The 20,605-nt window shown below is 41.3% G+C and overlaps 3 protein-coding genes across 6 annotated transcripts; 1 reads left to right on the top strand and 2 right to left on the bottom strand.

Moving 5' to 3' along the window:
• Positions 1-3,774: 3,774 nt before the first annotated feature.
• Positions 3,775-4,580, bottom strand: LOC130718075 (uncharacterized). Its single transcript, XM_057568533.1, has one exon. The coding sequence runs from the start codon at positions 4,533-4,535 to the stop codon at positions 3,927-3,929; it is 609 nt and encodes a 202-aa protein (XP_057424516.1). The 5' UTR covers positions 4,536-4,580; the 3' UTR covers positions 3,775-3,926.
• Positions 4,581-5,511: 931 nt separating this feature from the next.
• On the bottom strand, positions 5,512-9,002 carry LOC130721354 (protein phosphatase inhibitor 2-like). 4 transcript variants are annotated; one of them, XM_057572133.1, is made up of 6 exons: positions 8,799-8,999; positions 8,655-8,705; positions 7,492-7,562; positions 7,227-7,339; positions 6,682-6,855; positions 5,512-5,987 (listed from the first exon to the last, which is right to left on the bottom strand). In XM_057572133.1, coding segments are annotated over exons 3-6 (465 nt in total). In that variant the 5' UTR covers positions 7,494-7,562; positions 8,655-8,705; positions 8,799-8,999; the 3' UTR covers positions 5,512-5,811. The 4 variants fall into 4 exon arrangements, with proteins under 4 accessions (XP_057428116.1, XP_057428119.1, XP_057428117.1 ...); XM_057572136.1 differs by lacking the exon at positions 8,655-8,705 and having other exon boundaries at positions 8,799-9,002; XM_057572134.1 differs by lacking the exon at positions 8,799-8,999 and having other exon boundaries at positions 8,655-8,792.
• Positions 9,003-11,513: 2,511 nt separating this feature from the next.
• LOC130718585 (E3 ubiquitin-protein ligase ATL6-like) lies at positions 11,514-12,649 on the top strand. The gene has a single exon (XM_057569193.1). The coding sequence runs from the start codon at positions 11,529-11,531 to the stop codon at positions 12,426-12,428; it is 900 nt and encodes a 299-aa protein (XP_057425176.1). The 5' UTR covers positions 11,514-11,528; the 3' UTR covers positions 12,429-12,649.
• The last annotated feature ends 7,956 nt before the right edge of the window (positions 12,650-20,605 follow it).

Raw genomic sequence — 20,605 nt, 5'->3', positions numbered from 1 at the left:
GGCTTTATGTCCCATAGTGAACGGAACTTGCCACCTCTTTCCCTCTCAGCTTTCCTTTTCCTCAAAAAACGCCTGAACTGAGTCCTGGTCATCTGTTCAGGGGCATAGTAGTTCTCAGAGCCATAGGAGTAGCTTCGTGACACACGGGAATTGTTGATGTAAGAGGATCCCTGGCCTAAGTCGATTTTCTGCCACTTAGGGTATGGTTTTGGCCTTGGAGGCGTTGGCCTGAACCATTGGTTTCTTGGCAATCCAGCATTGGGGAGGTAGGTTTTGTCTTTACTGCTTGTTTTTTGGCCTTTATGGCCATCGAGTTCCTGGTCTCTTTCGACCCACTCCTCGTGAGGGTACTTCAGTCTCCTGGATACAGGAGCCTTCTTCTGATAATGCCTTTTCATTTCTGAATCTTGATAGGCCTTGGCTGCGGATTTGTCGAAAACAGCGCTGCATCGAGGGCACAACATAACCTCCCTCTCGCCGTCTTTGCTGCGGGATAGAAACTCGACAAGGGTTTCTCCAGCCTTGGGGTAAGCCTCTTCCAAGTTCACTTCTTTCACGACGTCTGGTTCTTCGACAGCCGTGTTTTCCTCCTTTGCCTCCTCGAGTGTCAGGCCCAGATTCAGCTTCTCGGAAATGTCAACCATGCCAATGTAGAAAGGTTCCACGTAGTTGGCTTCAGCTACCTGCAGTGGGTCGGAGTCAATCTTCATTTGACTTTTGGCTTTTTCGTCATACTTGAGCCTTCCTGAGTCCAATGCCCCCTGCACGAGGTCCCTGAAACGAACACATTGTGAGGTCCAATGACCAAAAAAGTTATGATATTTGCAATATTTCTTCCCTTTCCTTTGTTCAGGAGAAGGAAGTTTTTGGTCTTTGGGGACCACAAGCAAACCATCAGACACAAGTATATCATAGATTGCATCACATTTGGCCACATCAAAAGTATAAGTTTTTACAGCAGGAATCGTGTTCTTGGGATTTTCCTCCCCAAGCTTGTTTTCTCGTGGTTTCAATGCTTTACACACATAAGGACCCCCTGGCTGAAGTTCAGCCAGATTGACGTCATTCAAATCGACGTCCGCAGGGACTTCTCGATAGACACATGGATTCTGACCTACTGAATCCGCATCTATGTACGCTACCTTCTCCTTCTTTGGCCACTTAGTGGTCTTGGCCCTTTCCTCTGACTTTTCGGCCTTTAGCATTTCGATGTGCCTCACTCTATCTGCGAGTAAAGACATATCTCGAATATACTGAGTGTCGATCTTCTTTCTAATAGAATACTCTAGACCACCAGCGGCTAAGACAACTAGCTCGTGTTCAGGAACATGGGTGAAGCATCGAGATTTAAGCATCCTAAACCTGTTTAGGTAATCATCAATAGACTCTGCTGGCTTTCTTTTGACACTAGCCAGGTCTTTCAAACTTACTTTGCACTCTCCCCTAAAGAACTGTTCATGGAAAATTCTTTCCAACTGGGCCCATGTACGGACTAACCTAGGAGCGAGGGTGGTGAACCAGGTAAATGCATTTTTGGTTAGAGAACTCGGGAAGTACTTCATTTTCAAATTCTCATTGATGGCTAAGTCTCCTGCTTCGATTTGGTACCTGGCTATGTGTTCTACTGTGGACTCTCCTGAATCCCCTGAGAACTTAGTGAATTTGGGGACCTTCCAGCCTCGAGGAAGTTCTGATTCGAGAACCTCCTCTGTAAAGGCTGACACAAAATGGGGTCTATTCGCGAAACCCACGTTGAAACCATGTTGGTTCAACAATTGCTCCACCACAGCAGCAACATTTTGTTGCCCCCCAGCGTTCTGGTGTCGAATTCTTTCTAGCACACCATCAACGTGTTCTTCCCTGTTTACCATATACACATTTTGCAATGGTGGCTGCACTGCCTCGTACAAAGGGTTTGCCCTCATCTCTTGGTGTTGCGGCGCCTGATAGCACGCCGGGGCAGGGACATGGTTAGGCAATGGGATTTGGTTAATCCCTGGTGCCGGTTGGACTTCGACTGGTGCCCCCAGGGCTGTTGCCAAACGATCCATCTGTCGTGCCAAATGCTGATTATTGGCATTATTATTTTGGAGCACAGGGTTGATTAGCTCACCTATCTGTCGAGATAGCATGTTAACCATTTCATGGTTACTATCATCTACTTGCTGCCTAATGGCTTGAAGTGAACCATTATTCATACCTGTAGATAAATAAATTTGTGAACTAGATCCAGGAATAGGGGGACTAACTCGACTTCCCAAGTTTAACATTGTTCCATTTGCCCCAAAAGGGGGTATGCTGAATGGGGGAACATTTTCAGGGAACGTCGAACACGTGCCTTGTATGTCTTGCATCATAGATGCAGGCATACCATAAGGCATGTCCCTCGTAATCGTTGGAACGATTTGTGCCTGTACTGATGTAGATACAGGCATTTCTGCAACTGCAGAAATTGCCACATTCTGGGTTGGCATACTGGTGCCATACCCCATTCCAGTAGACACTTCTTCATTATTATTACCACTACTTCCCCCGGAACTACTCTGATTACCCACGTTAGATCCTTGAGGGGGGGAAGATTGAGGGGAGGTTCTTCCTCGATTGCTTGCCATACTTATAATCTTACCACTTCTCAGGCGCATATAAATCACAATCAAGGCAAGTAGCAAATACCAAATAGCATGCAGCAAACAAAACACACAAAACGCTTCTGTAAAACTTAATTTTCACAAAAATGGTCCCACCGGGCGTGCCAATTTGTTTACACTGATTTTTGGTAAACAAATATCCTCTTAGTTCGACTAAAGGAAGTTTAGATTTCAGGGTCCTTTTGAGAAAACGCTTTGCCAAAGTGTTGTGTGTGGACGGATGTATTTTCGACAACAATAAACAACTTTAAACGAAACTGGATTTTATTGAATATGAGTCGATTACACAATAGTCAAGCAAACCAAAATAACATGAAAGCAAATTTCGACAAAACAAGCTACACATAAAAACTGGGAATTAACGAACTGAAATGCAAGGAAATTAAAGCGTTGGTTCTGCAACATACTCCTCCATCATCACGTTCTGCTCTCGAAGTCTCATTGATGCGGACATTAAAGCTTTCTGGTGAATTTTTCAGAGTTTGAGTTGGGAACCCCTTTTCTGAATCAGATTTTCCTATTTATAGAGCTCCATGTCTCGCGTGTCCCTGGCGGTTTTCTTCCTTGTTGGTCGGGTTAGTGGGTCTGATTCCCCACGATCTGATGCTTGTTCCGGAAGTTTCATGCGTAGTGGTGAGGGTCGTGTTTCTCAACCGCCTCAACCGTTTCTTGGCCACGTTTTCGACCATCGTGGGGAGAATTTGACTTGGTCAATGTGGCACGTGTTACATGTGCCTGTGTTTAGTAGTAATTGTTGTTGTCGAATTTGGCTGCCCCATTAACTTAGTGCATTTTCCTTTTCCTTCCTTCTAGTCAGAATTCGACTACTCTGAGTATTTTGGGCTGAATGCGTTTTTCTTTCTTGGGCCAAAATATTGGGCCAACAGTTACGTAATGCTAATTTATTTTTGTTATACTTGAAAAAAAGTAAGACAAGACACGTAGTTACCTAAGAAAGTATTGATCCAAGACACTTTTTGGTTATATTTATTTTTAATTGAACTAAATAATTTATTTTTAACGTAGCAAAAAACCAAAACCAAAAAAAACTAAGGTAAATGAAAATATATGCTTTCGGCCTAAGAGGCTAAGAGAGTGTTTTCCATTTCGTTGGAACCAACCAAAAGACCAAAAGTGGGAAACAGTTTAATAACACAGTCATATTACCATACAAATGATTAAGACAAGTTTTATTTTTGCGTACATGGCATAATGTATAAAATGATGTCGATACTACATATATAACACATAGCAAGATCCAACGGCTCCTATAATTTCTCATTCAAGATTAGTATGGCGTGATCGAACGGCTTCAGGGCTCTCACCTAAGGCCCCACCCAACTTGTAAACAACCATCTCAAACAACACAAACAACGCCCCTTCATACACACTCCCCATCGGAAGCAACGGCCGAGATTTCACGTCCGCATCATCCGCCATGGTCTGCGCCGCCACGTAAGCCACCGCGCTCGCGTGCTTCACACACGACCCCGTCTCCGGCTGAGCCGTCAGGAGCAGCACCCTTCCGCCGTGGGAGCGGGCCGTCGCGCATATGGCGTCGACGGTGGCGAATCCGCCGGGACCGGCGGAGGCGATGAGGAGGTCGCCGGCGGCGATGGGTGGAGTTGTCATGTCGAAGACGAGGTGGGCCGAGAGGCCCAAGTGGGCTAGGCGCATGCAGAAGGCTTTTAGCATGAGGCCTTCGCGGCCCACGCCGTAGAGGAAAACGCGGTTGTTTTGGGAGGCGACGGTGGTGAGCTCGGTGACTAAAAGGTCCAGTGGGGATGGGTATGGGTGGGTGGGCTTTGAAAATATGGTGGCTATTTGGGTGCAGATTTGTGTGGCCATTGAAGCCACCCCTTCTTGGGTATTGGAATCACTAGCCATCACCTCCTAACTCTTCTTCACTCTTCACCCTTCACTGACTTGTGACTCTTTTATGTGTATTTCTTTTTGTTCAATTCTATCCAAGTTTAATGGCCACAAAAATTTTAAAATCGATCACACAAGTTACCGGTTTAACTCTCACATCCTCATAAGTTGAGTGTCCGAATTCTCAAATTTCACTGCGTCTGGCGGGTAGACAACCCTCCTCAAGGAGATGTCAGGATGCTACTAGCGCCCTACTTGGTAGACCTCCTCATAAGTCAAGAGAGCTAGATTTGCCACCCCAACCATTAGATTTCACACCCATAATTTTCGGATTTTCAAGTTCCGAATTATTTCGGAATCTTAGATTCCGAAATTAATTCGTGATTTTTAGTTCAAAATACATCTAACACCACACTTTTGAGTAAAAAAGTGCTTCGGAAACCTTATTTCCGAAATATTTCGGAAACTGAGTTTCCGTAAGTGGGGTGACATTTCTAATGGTTGGGGTGCCAAATCTAATGATCATAAGTCAATTGTTCGAATCTCCTGCGTAGTAAAATCTCCGAGCAACCCTCCTTAACAATATCTCAGCATGACACTGGGTCCTACCGAAAGTGTTTTCTTTTGGCCGTACCATTCTCGCGAAAAAATAAAATAAAATAAAAATCCTTTTCTTACTTTAGTTTATCACTTTTTTTAAATAACTTGAATCATCCCAGGCAACTTTAAAAAGGGAATGAAAGGAAGTATAAATAATAAAATGCTTTATGATAATGTGATATTTTACTCCAAAAGGATGCCATTTGCATCACAAAGCTTGTGCTATTACTCCTGCAAAGAAAATGGGTGAGATTGGTGATAACTCTCAAAGGTAGGTGGGATGTCAACAAGCAAAGCAAAATTCATATAATTTCATCCATACAAGCTTGAAGTATCCAGCTTGAATTACTTTAAAGCCATTGATGCAGTGCTACAACTACCAAACTATCACTTCAATAATCTTGTCACTAGTGTTTCATTGCTTGACAAACATAACATTCTCACTAGGCAGATTACACTAAGCTCCATAATGACTTGAGAAGCTACAAATCAAAGCAGCAGCTTATGGAGTTACTGTGCTTTGAATTTTATGTCACCACCAATTCAAACATGCTATAAATGTAATGACACTGATTACAGTTTTTTTTTTGGTCCAAGACACTGATTCTTCGTAATCAATAGCACTTGTCATAAGACTAATGAATGAAACCAGAGAGTAGGTTTATTTATCAGTGTGCAAGAATCATCGACCCTAGCTAGTACTTGGTGGAGAAGATGAGTCAGATTTCTTCTCCCCTTCAGTAAGCTCGGTATTGTTATCCTCGTCACTTCCATCATCTTCTAGATAAGCCTTCTGTCTCAGCTCTTTGACTTTCAGGAATTCATCATAATGGGCCCTTCGGTGCTCTTTAAACCTCAAACTTCTATCTGTTACAGATTAAAAAACGTATTAATCTAACAATAAAAATATTACTCCGGACACATGATCACTCCAGAGTCCAGAATGCAGAACGAGATCAAATGCCCAGAAAGAGTTATCACCGAGGCTCAAAATGCATGTGCGCTGTCCTAACTTATTCAAAGACAGAATCAACTTGTTCAATATTTACTAAACTATGTGTACTACTCAAGCATTTCTTGAGCTGTCTTAACTCTTAACGCGATAAACTTAAATTCGTTGATCACTAAGATGTCTAAATATAATTCTTGGTTCAGCAATGCAATGAAATTGGATATCAGCAATACTTGTTGATGATACCATAAGTGCATAAAACAAGCAAAAGACACTCAACCATATCCATTTATTTTCACCATGTGTGTCGAAACTCTTAAAGTCCCTTATTTTATACACGGTTCTCAGATTAAATACACTTCAAAATTGAACAGTTTGATTTCTCCGCCTTATCCTTCCATGTTGCAATTAACATATATTAATTAAGTTAATAGCATATTGAATTATGCAAAGATTTAAATAATTTGAATCAGATATCGATCATCAGAGCCTGAGTTCTCGTCAAAGATGCACAAGAAGATAAAACAGTAATGGTTGCAAATCACAAGAGCAGTAAACTTAAAAGCTAATGATATTTGTTAAAAGCACTAAATGAAGATATAGTATTACCTTCATCTTCTGGTTCGATTTCTTCTTCCTCATCCTCAGAAGTTGTCCAGCCATCAGATTGCCTAGCTCCGTTACTGCTACTAGAGGCCGTGTTAGCAGTCCCTTCAGAATTTGCTGAGTGGTTTTTATCATCTATAAATTCATCAGAACTTTCTGATTCAGGGGATCGGGGACCTGAAAGATCAAGTTATTCAGATTAAAGTAGCTGCACAAAAAGTGATTTTCAATCTTGAGCTAAAACGCAGGCTGGAGAATAAAACTACAACCAAGGGTCTTCATCAAACTCCATTAACTGAGTTGCATTAAACCGTTAAAGCAGTTTTTACATTTAGAAGTTAGAACCAAATCCAAGTGGACGATAAACTAGAGTTTAGAATTGAAGACCCACTACAAGAAGAGTAAGGGCAATATTAAAGTTCAAGGTACCAAATATATGATTTTCTATGCTAATATTATTTCTACAGATCGCCATATTCACTTGCTTATTCTGATACGTGCAAGAAAGTTTACAGGGAAATAAGCAGCTCAACTGATCTTTTACATACTGTAATCATCAATCATAGGATGATAAGGAGTCTTGGGCTCAGTAATTTTTTGCCTCACGGGTTTATTTGCCTCTATTTCTCCAAGATTGGCTTCATCCCATTTTACATTTCCCCTGCAATGTGAAAACAAATGATTCTTACAAAGATTTCTCAGTTTATCTCATTACACATAAATATAGAGCATTTAATCTTGTGTAAAATTTAAATAACTTTCTTTTCCCAAATAATAAAACTGCAAACTGATAAATCAGATTGCTAGTATTACATAATTTGGCTGATGGAGGAGCTCTTCGAACACCAAAAGCATATAAAGCTATCCCCGAATGGCTTGATCAACTGGGAAAAGCATAACAAGTTGACATGGTAAGTCCTTAAGCTTCAAAAGCACAAATTATGAAATGCAAGAATGAAAAGAAAGTGAAAGCCAAATCAATGAAGGAGCAACAACCAAACAAGTTAAAGAATGCCAAAGCAATTACGAATATGTACGTGAACTCAGAAGTCAGAACTTGATGATGCAGTATCAGAGATACACAAGTAAACCAAGCCTTCCAATAAATTAAAACCAGCCTTATCAACTAACAATTCGAGAACTTTTTTTGCACATACTAACATTGATAACTGCTTAAATAAAAGAAGGCTGTGCAATGCATATGAAGACAACAAACCATTCAGTGTAGATCAAATACATCATAAATGAGGAAAGGGATAGAAATTGGTGCACTGCCGGTTAAAAAAAGTATGAATACAAGGAAACCATAGTAGCAAATCTCTTTGGAGCTTGATGAAAAAACCATGGGACATCTGCAGACTGCAGAGACCTATTATCAAATAGCATTTCATTCTATCCATTTCGATTTCCCAGTCATGATTAGAACACTTTTATATGACCTTAAAACTCTACTATACTGATCGTCCCTGAGGCCTAATCCATTAGAAGCTGAAACTCCATATTAGCATCAATGAATAATATGTTGTAACCATGAAAAGAAAATCCAAAACTTTGATTTGTAACAAATTCTTCTAAATACAAAATTGACAGATTCCACCGTAGGAAGGCAATAGACATCATATTCCAGGCTGACAAAAATAATGGCGGGGACAAAATTATACCATGGAGAAAGAGCTATCTGGATCGAACATCAGAATTTAAGAATATCAAACAATGTCATTTTCATCAACACAGAACAATAAATCCAACCACGAAACATAATACTAGAGAGTTTCATAACCAAATATCATATGTAACATTACATTCTGAGAATATTAACCACCGATCAATTTGCAACATTTCAATTGAGTCCTCTTGAAATGCAAAGGAGTTATAGATAAATGCATGTGTGGGGCGGAAACACATGCATGCGCGCAATTCTCCATGAAATGCAGAGGAGGTATAGAAATCAAGATCCGTAGCGATAAAAGTAAAACCTTAGATCAATTTGACAGTAAAGTTGAAAGCGTCGAAGTATCCCCCAGGCACTGCATTTTCTCGGGACACAAACAGCTTCAGGAAATGAAAATTGAAAAAGGATGTGAAAGAAGACAGAGACAGAGAGACAGAGAGAGATGTACCTTGATTTACCTGAAGGCAGTTGCAAACGCTAATTAGAGTGTACGACCGCTGTACCAAATAGGTACAATATCATCTCACCATGTTTCTCGTATTGATTTTTTTTTTTTTTTTTTTTTTTGTGTATATCTCTTTTTTCATATGGATTATTTTTTATAAACATTTGGTACCCAACAAAAAATTGTCCTATGAAAATGATGAGCATTCTCATATCACATAATAATGAGTTAATGCTGGCGGTGCGTGTGACAATAGAGAGTGTCAGGTGGAGGCTACATCAACACAAATTAATGCAGGCGGTGCGTGTGACGCCGACGCACACGCTTAGGAAGCTTCTTGGGCGTGATCCTCTATGAAACCTTCCGAAGAATGCGCCACGCGTTACATATTTGACATGTCCAGATGCATAATTGGATTCGCATGAGACAATTTTAAATTAATTGTGTAACATGTCTCTTATCATTTAAATATTTTGACATGTAGGCATCCATATAAGTTTGTTGTTCTTATGGCATTTGCGTGGAGTAGGCGTAGGGAGTGCCTCCTTGCTTTTCGTCTTGCAGCTCTCTTCTATCCCCGTCCCCAACCCTCATCCAATACAATAGAATGAATTTTTACCTCATCCTTGTTTTTCAACTCCTTGTGAGTTTCCACATGAACTTTAAACATGTCATCAATTTTTTTTTTAAAAAAATAAACTATATATAAAAAAACATAAAAAAAGATATGCAATAAATTTAAAATATGCAAGTGACAATGTAGCTACTTCAAATTCAATACAAATATATAATACACTTTGGTCTGATATGGGCGTACCAATGCATAAGACATTTAGGCTGACCGTTTGTACATTAAATGGGCCGGGCAACCCATGGTTCGTTCGGGCCAAAACCCAAGTTATAAATAGCAGGAACCACCCCAGCGGTGGAGATGCTATCATTTTTCACGCATTTTCACTTGTCTTGTTTACCTTGTGTTCGCCATATACTTTGATTAGCCCGCTGAGTAGTTCCATACCGGAACATTGGCGCTCACCGTGGGGCCGAAGGATACTTTCCTAGGCTATCATTTTTCACGCATTTTCACTTGTCTTGTTTACCTTGTGTTCGCCATATACTTTGATTAGCCCGCTGAGTAGTTCTATACCGGAACACACTTAATTGAAATTTTGAATCTTCATATTTCTAATTGGGTGAATTTAGTTTTAATTTTTTCATATATTACAATCAGACTCATCCATTAGTGCCCACATTCATGTTTTCACAAAAACGATGAGCATTCTCAGATCACCAGATAATACCAGTTAATGGAGCAGGTGAAAGTGATAATGGAGTGCCAGGTGGAGGCTGTGCCAACAAAAACTATTATTGAAGTCAGCATTGCACGTGGTGAGGCGTGCATAGTTTTTGGGACTGAGGAAGCTTTAGACCCATCCATTAGTGACCGCATTCATGTTTTCACGAAAACGATGAGCATTCTCAGATCACTTGATAATATCAGTTAATGGAGCAGGTGAAAGCCATAATGGAGTGTCAGGTGGAGGCTGTGCCGACAAAAATTATTATTGAAGTCAGCATTGCACATGGTGAGGTGTGCATAGTTTTCGGGACTGAGGAAGCTTCAGACCCATCCATTAGTGCCCGCATTCATGTTTTCACAAAAACGATGAGCATTCTCAGATCACTTGACAATATCAGTTAATGGAGCAGGTGAAAGTGATAATGGGGTGCCAGGTGGAGACTGTGCCGACAAACATTATTATTGAAGTCAGCATTGCACATGGTGAGGTGTGCATAGTTTTCGGGACTGAGAAAGCTTCCTGAGCGTGATCCTCTATAAAATCTTTCGAAGAATACGTCAGCATTACAGTTTGGATATGGTTGAATTCATGACTGGATTCGCAAGAGACAATTTACAATTTATTTGTAATATGTCTCTTTTCTTTAAATTTGAAAATATCATCGCACCTTCAGAGTTTTGAACTCCCAAACCCGAATTTAAGCCAAGAAGGCTATGCAACATCTGTCCTTCTGTAACCCTCTCATCATATTAATGCAATCCCAAATTAATTAGCTAATCATAATGCTTTTTTTTAGCTTATTATTTCAACAATAAAACACAAAGAAAAACCTCTTAATAACTCAAGGACAAGGCGAGCCTCTACAGAGGAGTATGTTGACATTTCACTCACACGAACTTTGGGACCCAAAATTAAATATTTTTCCCATACTATACCTAATTCGGCAATTCCCAAAATTTTGAGAGAACAACATAAATCAGGACTCTTATACACGTAAAATTAATTAAAGAATAAACATAAAGTTCCTTCTACATCCTTCCTATAGTAATTCAATTTTCCAGCTCACCTTCATCATTATTGACATGTAAATACCTATATAAAAAAGACAACATAATTATTTTCCCAATGTTAAAATCAACATAAAAAGTATAATTATTTTCGCAATGTAAAAATCAACATAAAAAGTATATGCATCCAAAAAATGTTATGTATATACCATAAAATAAAATATACATCTCACATTTCCAAGAAGAGGTGAATTTTTTTTTTTTTTTTTTTTTTGAAAGAAAGAAGAGGTGAAAATTGAAAAGGTTTAACAGCTTTAACCAGTGTAAAAAAATTCTACTGAACTTCTCCACTCTCTTATATAACAACAACTCTCTCAATTCTTCATTCATTCATTCCCTTCTCAATTCTCATTCCAATCACAAAAATGGAGGTAGGTTCCACACTGCACTTGAAGAAGCTGAACCTCCTCCTCCTCCTCCTCCTCTTAACTCACCATGGTGCTGTGGCGGCGGCGGCACAGTCGCCAATGCAACCAGCAGCGTCACGTACCACCGTATGGGACGTAACTTCCATCTGTGTCATCATCGGAGCCATAATTATAACTTTCCTCGTGGTCGCCGCCTTCTCAATGCTCCTCCACCGCTGCGTCCAGTCACAACGCAACGGACAGTGGCCGTACTGTCCACCGGGCGGTGGTGTTCGCCCTGATATCCTCCAAACATTCCCCACCTTCGTCTACTCCTCCGTCACCAGCCATCTCAAACATCCAGAGCCGCTTCAATGCGCCGTCTGCATCTCCGATTTCAACTCCGACGACACCCTCCGTCTCCTCCCTCAATGCAACCATGTCTTCCACCCTTCCTGCATCGACGCCTGGCTTTCCGCCCACTCCACCTGCCCTGTCTGCCGCGCCAATCTCAACTGCAGCTGCCATGGTACCCCTGATTTCGCGATCTGGGTTGATAAGGAGGACAGCGTACGAGAATCTCCGAGGTGTGAGGTTTGTGATGAGGAAGGTAAAGGGGGTCTGAAAAAGGCGTTGAAATCGAAGAAGCTTCTGAGGTCGAATTCGACGGGTCATTCGCTGGTGGAAGAAGGGTCGTGTTTGGAGAGGTATACTCTGAGGGTGCCAGAGGATGTGAAGAAGTGTATTATGAGGAATCATGGTGAGATGTTGCAGCGTTCGGCAAGCTTCAATGGGAGATCGGTGAAAGGGTTTTGCTGGAGTGATAGTGAAGGGAGTAGCAAAGGGATCAGGAGGAATGGCATTAGGTTTGGAGGTTCTGGTTCTGCTGCAGTGAAAAGTCCTAGTGAATCCAGGTAGAATGACAAAGAAGATGAAAAATGAAATTAATTGTTGTTAGTTTAATTAGACTTGGTTGAATAAATGGGTAATTTGAATGGAAATGAACTCCAGGAGGTTCTGTGATGCTCTATGATAGTCATAGATGAATGCATGAAGCAGAGGACTGAGTTTTTTTTTTTGTTAGGTGAAGATTGAGGTTTTTTGTGATTTTTTTTAAATCAAAATATATTGATAGATATGTTGAGAAATATATCTCCATATGAGTATAGTAACCAATACAATAAAGTAAGTCAATATAAACCGAACGAAACATAAAAACTCAAAACACCTCCAAAGCAAACCCCGCAAGCATTAACGCCTAACAAAACAGTCCAAAACAAATCCAAAGGATGACAAAATCAATCAAATCGGAATCCGACAACCATTTTCAAAGCACTAATGCTTTTGGTGACAAAATCAATCAAAATGAGATTCAACAACCATCTTCAAAACACGATGCACGGTGGGAGGAGCAGTTAAAAAATTTAGCGTGAATACTAAGCAAAATTGTTTCCAAAAAAAGAATACTAAGCAAAATTAAGATGGAGCTTATTTCTTTGAATTTTTGGTTAAAAGGTTTAAATTTATTTTTAGTTAAGAAAAGAAGAGGAGGAGATAGAATATGCGTACATAAAAAGTACTCCCCCCGTTCCAAAATGTAGGTTGTTTTAGGTTGTGCACATTGTTTAAGAGCTCCTTAATTGATAATTTTTTGATTAAAATACCCCTATTTAAAGTTGTGTTATATTAAGGAGAGAGAAATGTTATTATATTGATTAAGTGGATAGTGAGAGTTGTGATAGGTGAAAATTGAAGGTGGTAATTAAGAGATAATATTAAATGAGGGTATATAAGGAAGAAAGAGAGAAAAAGTGCATTGGTTTTGCAAAACAACTTATATTTTGGAATGTGATATAAATTCCAAAACAACTTACAATTTGGAACAGAGGGAGTAGTGAAAAGAAAATATTCTTTAGAAGAAAACTAACAAGGTTTAGTTATAGGTAGTTAAACATGTAGTTTAATGTTTGATTCCTTCATGATGTGCATTGAGAAAGATATTTTGGAAGATGTTGACCCACTTTATATAATTTCAAAGTTCAAGGGATTAATCTCATGACAAGCTTGGGAAGAAGAAAAAAAAAAGGAAAATAGGAAGAGAGAAAAAAAATGTGCATTTTCTCTTTTTTGTTTGATGAAAATGGAGAAGACTACTTTATATAAAATCATATATTTAACCTAGTTATAAATTATGTAAAAGTTAATTATAAATAAATAGTTTGAATTTAAAAATGTTAAAAGTGAGATAAAAATGAGTTTTCTCTATCTTTTCTTTTCATTTATGAGAATACCACAAAAATGTATGTGACCTATGTTTTTTTACCTCGTTTCTTCTTTTATTCTACTCACTATGAGACTAAACGCATTGGTTCCATTCTCTTGACCTTATGCGAATTTTTTCTTAGAGATATGTACACAAGCAAATTTGTGTCAATTTTTGTGCTGATTTTTGGCTCTTATCTCCTTCTGTACCCCACCCAGCGCAACAAGCAAACACATCATATTTATCTGTGTCGGTTCCCTACGTTTATATCTGGATTTTCTCAATGTAATTTATGGGCAAATAAATGGAGAGGACTTCTTTTCTTCTCATTTATGAGTATACCACAAAAATGTAGGAGTCTTATATTTTTTTTACCTTGTTTCTTCTTTTATTCTATTCACTATGAGACTAAACGCTAGAGCTGGGTAAGCGGGTCAAAGTCCGCGGGCCGGCCCGCGAGACCGCGGACTAGTGCGGGCTATAGCCCGGAAAATAGAGGACCGCTAAAATGCTGGCCTACGCGGGGCGGGTCAATGCGGGGCGGGCCTACGAGGGCTAAAAAGGGGGTGAGAGAGGCCAAAGCCCGCGGATCGGCCCGCGAAACCGCGGACTAGTGCGGGCTATAGCCCGGAAAATAGAGGACCGCTAAAATGCGGGCCTACGCGGGGCGAGCCAACGCGGGGCGGGCTTGTGCGGGGCGGGCCACCCGCGTACCCAGCTCTACTAAACGCATTAGTTCCATTCTCTTGCCCTTATGCGACTTTTTTTCTTAGCGATATGTACACAAACAAATTAGCGTCAAACCTGTGTTGATTTTTTACTCTAACCTCCTTCTGTACCTCACCCAGCGCAATCTATGCACAAGCAAACACAACGTGTTTATCTGTGTCGGTTCCCTACGTTTATATCTGGATTTTTGTCAATGTAATTTATGGGCAAATAAATGGAGAAGACTTCTTTTCTTCTCATTTATGGGAATACCACAAAAATGTATGAGACCTATATTTTTTTACCTCGTTTCTTCTTTTATTCTATTCACTATGAGACTAAACGCATTGGTTCCGTTCTCTTGCCCTTATGCGTCTTTTTTTCTTAGTGATATGTACACAAACAAATTGGCGTCAAACCTGTGTTGATTTTTGGCTCTTACCTCCTTCTTTACCTCACTCAGCGCAATCTATGCGCAAGCAAACACATCGTGTTTATCTGTGTCGGTTCCCTACGTTTATATCTGGATTTTTCTCAATGTAATTTATGGGCAAATAAATGGAGAAGACTTATTTTCTTCTCATTTATAACAATACCACAAAAATTTATGAGACCTATTGTTTACGTGGTTTTTTGGTAAACAAATATCCTCTTAGTTCGACTAAAGGAAGTTTAGATTCGGGGTCCTTTTGAGAAAACGCTTTGCCAAAGTGTTGCGTGTGTGAGTGCTTTTTCGATAACACCAAGTTGGTTTAAACAGAACTGAATTTCATTACACACGGGTCAATTACAAAGAAATCACATACATCAAAATAACATAAAAACTACAAAAGATGAAGATCTCGACAGGGAAATGCGTAGAAGAACTGGGGAATTAACAAACTTAAATGCAAGAAAACTAAAGCGTTGGTTCTGCAACATACTCCTCCATCATCACGTTTTGCTCTCTGAGTCTCATTGATGCGGACGTTTAGAGCTTTTTGGTGAACTTTCGGAGTTTTGAGTTGGGAACCCCTCTTTCTGCTGCTGCTTCTTCTATTTATAGTGCTTTCATTGCCCACGTTCTTGGCGGTTTTTCTTGGGTGCATGATGGCTTCGTGGGTTTTGAATTTTGGCGCCATGCCCCACGTTTAGCCGCTGGTTTTCGAGCACGTGACTCTATTGCCACGTGGGTGGTTCTGAGTCGTGGGCAACCGTTGCTATTCGTGGCATCGTGGGTATATGCACGTGCTTGTAGTTACTTGTTACTCGGTAACTGCCTCTTCCATTAAGATGATCGAGATTTCTTCATCTGCTGAGTTTGTCGAGATATAACTCTTCCTGACTTGACTTTGAGGGGCACCGTATGCTGAGTTGCCGGTTTCGCCATAGCCCTTGTTGTCGAGAACCCACCTTTGCACCATGATGTCGAGAGTCGTAGTCCTCGTAGTTTTTAGCTTAACAGTTGCCCCCCAAGAATTTTGGTTGTCGACTGCTTCAGCTTGAAGACACCAAGCATTTTTTATCGTAGCCGTTCGATTCCAACGATTTAAATACTTTGTGCTCTCGACCATCCGATCTTCAAGTCCAATCAGCAGCCATAACGTCTGATGACTTCTCCACTAGCTGACAGTTATAGCCTTTTTAGGGCCATGATTTCACCTATGCCAAAAAGCTGAGAGGTGACATGAGTTAACTAATAAAATAATCGCTTGGACCCCAAAATTTTATAAATTATTACTCAATGCGGCCTGGGTTCCGTTTGCCCCTCTGTTTATAAATACCCTCTTGGTATTCCCCGTTCAAGCTTTACTCTTTTCTCAAACCTTCAGCTCCGTCTCCAAGCGCTCTCACTTCATCTTCTTCCGTTTTCTCTGGAATATCTACTAATCTCTTCAATGGCTTCCAATCCTGAGCAGACCATTCCGTTGGCCACTGAGCTTAAGCTGGATGAATCCAAGCGCGTGGCAATCCCGGAACCCCCCAACGAAGCAGAGAAGAGAGCTATCTGGAAATCCCAGGTACTCATTCCTTTCTCTGTTAATGGTACTTTACGCGCCATTTTGGGTCCTTTAAAAGTAGTGAAGCATGATAGGCCCAATAGTCTCCCTGAAGACCATGAATCATTTCACCCTAGCGTTAGGGGGGAGGAGCTTGTTTTGCCATTTCAACCCTCTTACCGTATGCCATTTCTTTCTGACCCAAAACGAGCCTTTCGTTCAGCTCCTCCTAACCCCTCTGCTAATGACAAAGCCTACCTGAAATGGTTAGATAGGGTTGAGGAAGATAAGAGGCAACACTGGAAGGATGTCGGGATTCTCGACTTGATTCAGCTGTCGAGATCTCCAATATCGTATAACCCTGCTATGTTGTTGAGTGCACTCTATTTCTGGGGGAGGTCCACCAATTGCCTTCATGTTCCCTTTGGCATGATTACTCCCACTCTCTTGGATGTTGCTGCTATCACCGGATTATGGCCCATTGGTGATGATTATCACTCTGCACCTGCCCCTGTTAAACCCATCTCGATTCCTACTGACAACATTTCTTTTAGTCGATTCATTAAGGACCATTATGTCGAGAGTGGTGAGGTATCTGATGCTGAACATGTCGCTTTCTTGCTGTATTGGCTGTCTGCTTATGTTTTTTGCACCAAGTCTTTGCGCATTCCTGCCAAGCTTTTGCCCTTAGCCAATCTGCTTCACGAGGGTCGACAACTTGCTATGGCTAGGCTTGTCCTTGGCAACCTCTACCAAATGCTGAATGAAGCTGTCGAGGATATCTGGAATACCAAGACCGTCTCTCTGAATGCCGCTGGACCTCTTTGGCTGTTTCAACTTTGGTTGAATGCAGTTTTCGAATCTCTTCTGCCGGCACAAGATAATCCTCCGACTGTTTCTAACACTAGGATTGATGCCCACAGGCTCGAGACCCTGACCCCTGCTTATGATGCGTCGAGTTTTGAAGCTGACTTCAGAAAGTACTTTACCATGTTTCTCGAGCTGAAGCACTATCGTTCCAGTTTCTCTCCTTACAGCAAGGCTGTTCGTGGCCCTTTCTGGCTGAGGAATTCTTACCCTAATGCTTCTGATTCTGCATTGCCCAAGGAACACCACATTACGCTCTGGAGGACCCTCTTATCTCCTAGAGTTTTAACTGTGGGCTTTGCTAGCAGTGACTACACTCTATGTGGCTACAACCCTCAACTGGTTTCTCGACAGTTTGGGCTTAGCCAAGTTCTACCCAACACTTTATTTGACAAGAGTCTAGTCCTGTACCCCGGAGCTATTAAGAGGGCTGCCGCTTTCGACACGACTGTTCAGTTTTATAACAAGAAACTCCTCAACCTAAGCCCCTTCACTTACGCTCCTTCATATTATGCTACCAATGCTTTCAAAGCCTGGTGGTCTGAGTATTGGGCTCAAATTTCGAAGCCCCTCGTCGATTGTCTGCAATGCATGACAGATGCTTTTCTTTTGCAGAAGCAGGATCCGAAGAAGACCAAAGGTATGCACCTGGCAGAAATTCGATCTTTTCAAGAATTCTTTGGTGTGGTATATTATCCAACTCTTCGCCTTCGAGATACGGTTGCGAAAGCAGCTCAAGTACTAAGGCAAAAATGGGAACTTAGAGCCAAGAAATCCAAGTTAGTTGTTCCTCCTGGTGAGGAGGGTCTATCTTTTGTTATTCGAAAAACTGGCTTTAGGTTCCCATCTTTGCCTACGAGTAGGTTTGCATTGGCCTTTCCACCGGTCTTGCCTAAATAGGTTGACCATGTAAACATAAATGTGTTGGCCAATCAAGCTCTACCTCCTCGAAAGCGAGTGACTTGGACTAAGTACCACCTATGGAATTTTCCGTATCATGTGCCCGTCGAAATCTTCAACCACATATCGCTGAACATGCGTATTGGTCAAGGTAATACTTCGACTTGGCCTTGGTTTTCCTGTTTTACTTCTTAATTTTTCTTTTGTTTACAGCCGAAGTCATTACTCGACCGGCTCCTCAAGTTATTTCCCCAGTGGCTCATTCTTCCAAGGACAGGCCAGTCGTGATTGAGGATGATGATGATGATGATGAGGACGATGATGCCAGTCTTGCTGACAAGCTCAAGGTACTTTCCTCATGCTTTTCCCTTTTTTTTTTTCCAATCTCTTTGGATTATGAACTAACGTATTCTTTGACAGAGTCGTAAAAGGAAACCTAAGCCTGTTGCTTCGGCCAGTCAGAAGAGGGCCAAGGGGGCTGGTGTTTCCACCACCAGTGGGGCTTCTAAGTTGGCATCTGATGCTCAACCAGAAGTCGATGATAAAGAAGGTGGTGGCGACGCCGCCATTCAGGTACGTTTTACATTCTGATTGTGTTTGTCTTTATTTTCAGGCTGATGTTCATGAGCATTCCACCCCCAATCCTCCATCTCGCGAGAATTCTCCAGCTCCCAACCCTGCAAAATCCAAAACTGAAGGTGTCGAGAAACCTCCCAAGGCCGCATCTTCGGCCAAAAAGACCTCAACATCTGAGGGGCGGAGGAAGGTTAGGAGCAAACCTGTCCATAAATCTCCCCGTCGTTCCAAAAGCTCCACCAACTCAAGCCCTTCTAGGGAATCTGCTTGCCAGGTATCTTTACATTTCTTCATGTTCTGCTGGTTTGTGCATTTTACTTTATCGAAAAGGGTATTAAAGAGGTTTATCTTGTAGGAAACTCAAGGTGCAACCTCTCCCATTCGCGAAGCAGAAACTCTTCCAGGCAAGGATGATACCCCTATGCCTCCTCCAAAATCGTCTGCCACTGTGCAACCTTCGCCTCAAGCCAAGGGTGGCTCTTCGTCTCATGTGTCTAGTGAAAAGCTTGACACTTTGTTCGAGGAGGACCCGTTGGCAGCTTTGGATGGTTTTCTTGATGACACCTTAGACTTAGATTCTCCACCCCGTCGAGCTGATGCCACTACTGAGACTGCTCAATCTAGTGGGGTGGCCAACCTTCAGCAAATCGAGGAGAGCATGGGTCAGCTAAAGGCTATTGTTTTCGCCAGTGGGTTTCTCGACCAGATTCAAGTTGATCCTCAAGCGAGTCATGCTGCCAAGGAGTTGCTTGTTTTCCTTCTTGGCCAAAAACTTGATTCTCACCAGGCTGCTGCTATGGCCAACCTTCAATCTTTCTTAGTGGATGCTTAAGCCACTTTTCATCAAGCCAAGGATGTTGGCCAAGCTGTTAGCCTTAAGGAAGCAAAAGTCTCTTCTGGTAAAGCTCAAGTTGCAGCAATGAAAGAGGACTTCAAGAAATTCACTGCTAGGAAGGTGTTGATTGCAGATGAAATCTCCGAAGTCGACACTAAACTTGAGGAGCTGCATCGAGAGATTACCAAGTTGGAGAAAAAGCGAGCTGATTTGGTCGAGGAAGGCCCTGCTGTGAAGGCTCAGTTGGAGGTGCTTACCAAGGACTCCAAGGCTCTGATCATCTCGACAAAAGATGTTATCAAGGAGTTGGAGGTTGACCAGGCCGTAAAGAAGGATCTCGATGCCAAGATTGCCACCTTTGCTGATCGCTTGAATTCCTTTAAATTCCTGCTTTAGAATTTTATCTTATCAATATGTAATGATGGCACTATTTTAACCATGGCTTTCGATGCCGATTTGCATGTAATATTTCGACAATGGTTTTGGCATGTAGGCCATATAATTTGACGTTTAATTTGCCATGTCTTTTCAGTTTCCACTACGCCTTTATTCTGACGGCTATTCACTTATTGTTGCACCGTTCAAACTTCCTTGCACCCCCTTACGTAGTCGTTGCTTGGTTTCTGGGGAATGAACCCATTTATTGCAATCTTATACCACGTTTTCTTGATTCAATGTAAGTCTTTGTTCATTAAAGGCCAAAGCTATTCACGATGGTAGTGGTGATTTATGTGACTGGTGAAGGTATGAAAAACGGTAGAAAGGGGGGGTTTGAATAACGTTTTCAGTACAAGACTTCCACCTTAAAGATTTTGGCAAATCTTTCGAGAACTTAAGTGCTAAAGATAAGAGATAGAAAAGCACACAAGGATTTTATCCTGGTTCACTTGATAAATCACTCAAGCTACTCCAGTCCACCCGTTAAGGTGATTTCTTCCTTCTTAGAATGAAGGCAATCCACTAATCA

The sequence above is a fragment of the Lotus japonicus genome, chromosome 5 (genome assembly GCF_012489685.1).
Source record: "Lotus japonicus ecotype B-129 chromosome 5, LjGifu_v1.2".
Taxonomy (NCBI): domain Eukaryota; kingdom Viridiplantae; phylum Streptophyta; class Magnoliopsida; order Fabales; family Fabaceae; genus Lotus; species Lotus japonicus.
This window is presented reverse-complemented; position numbering and strand designations above follow the sequence as displayed.

Excerpts from the sequence above, each read along its gene's own strand:
- LOC130721354 (XM_057572136.1), bottom strand. Across the intron at positions 6,856-7,226 it reads TCCTATGATTGATGATTACA|GTCCCCGATCCCCTGAATCA; the intron begins GTATGTAAAAGA and ends TTGATCTTTCAG. Across the intron at positions 5,988-6,681 it reads AATCGAACCAGAAGATGAAG|ATAGAAGTTTGAGGTTTAAA; the intron begins GTAATACTATAT and ends AATCTGTAACAG.
- LOC130718585 (XM_057569193.1), top strand. The coding sequence starts at position 11,529 with ATGGAGGTAGGTTCCACACTGCACTTGAAGAAGCTGAACCTCCTCCTC.
- LOC130718075 (XM_057568533.1), bottom strand. The coding sequence starts at position 4,535 with ATGGCTAGTGATTCCAATACCCAAGAAGGGGTGGCTTCAATGGCCACA.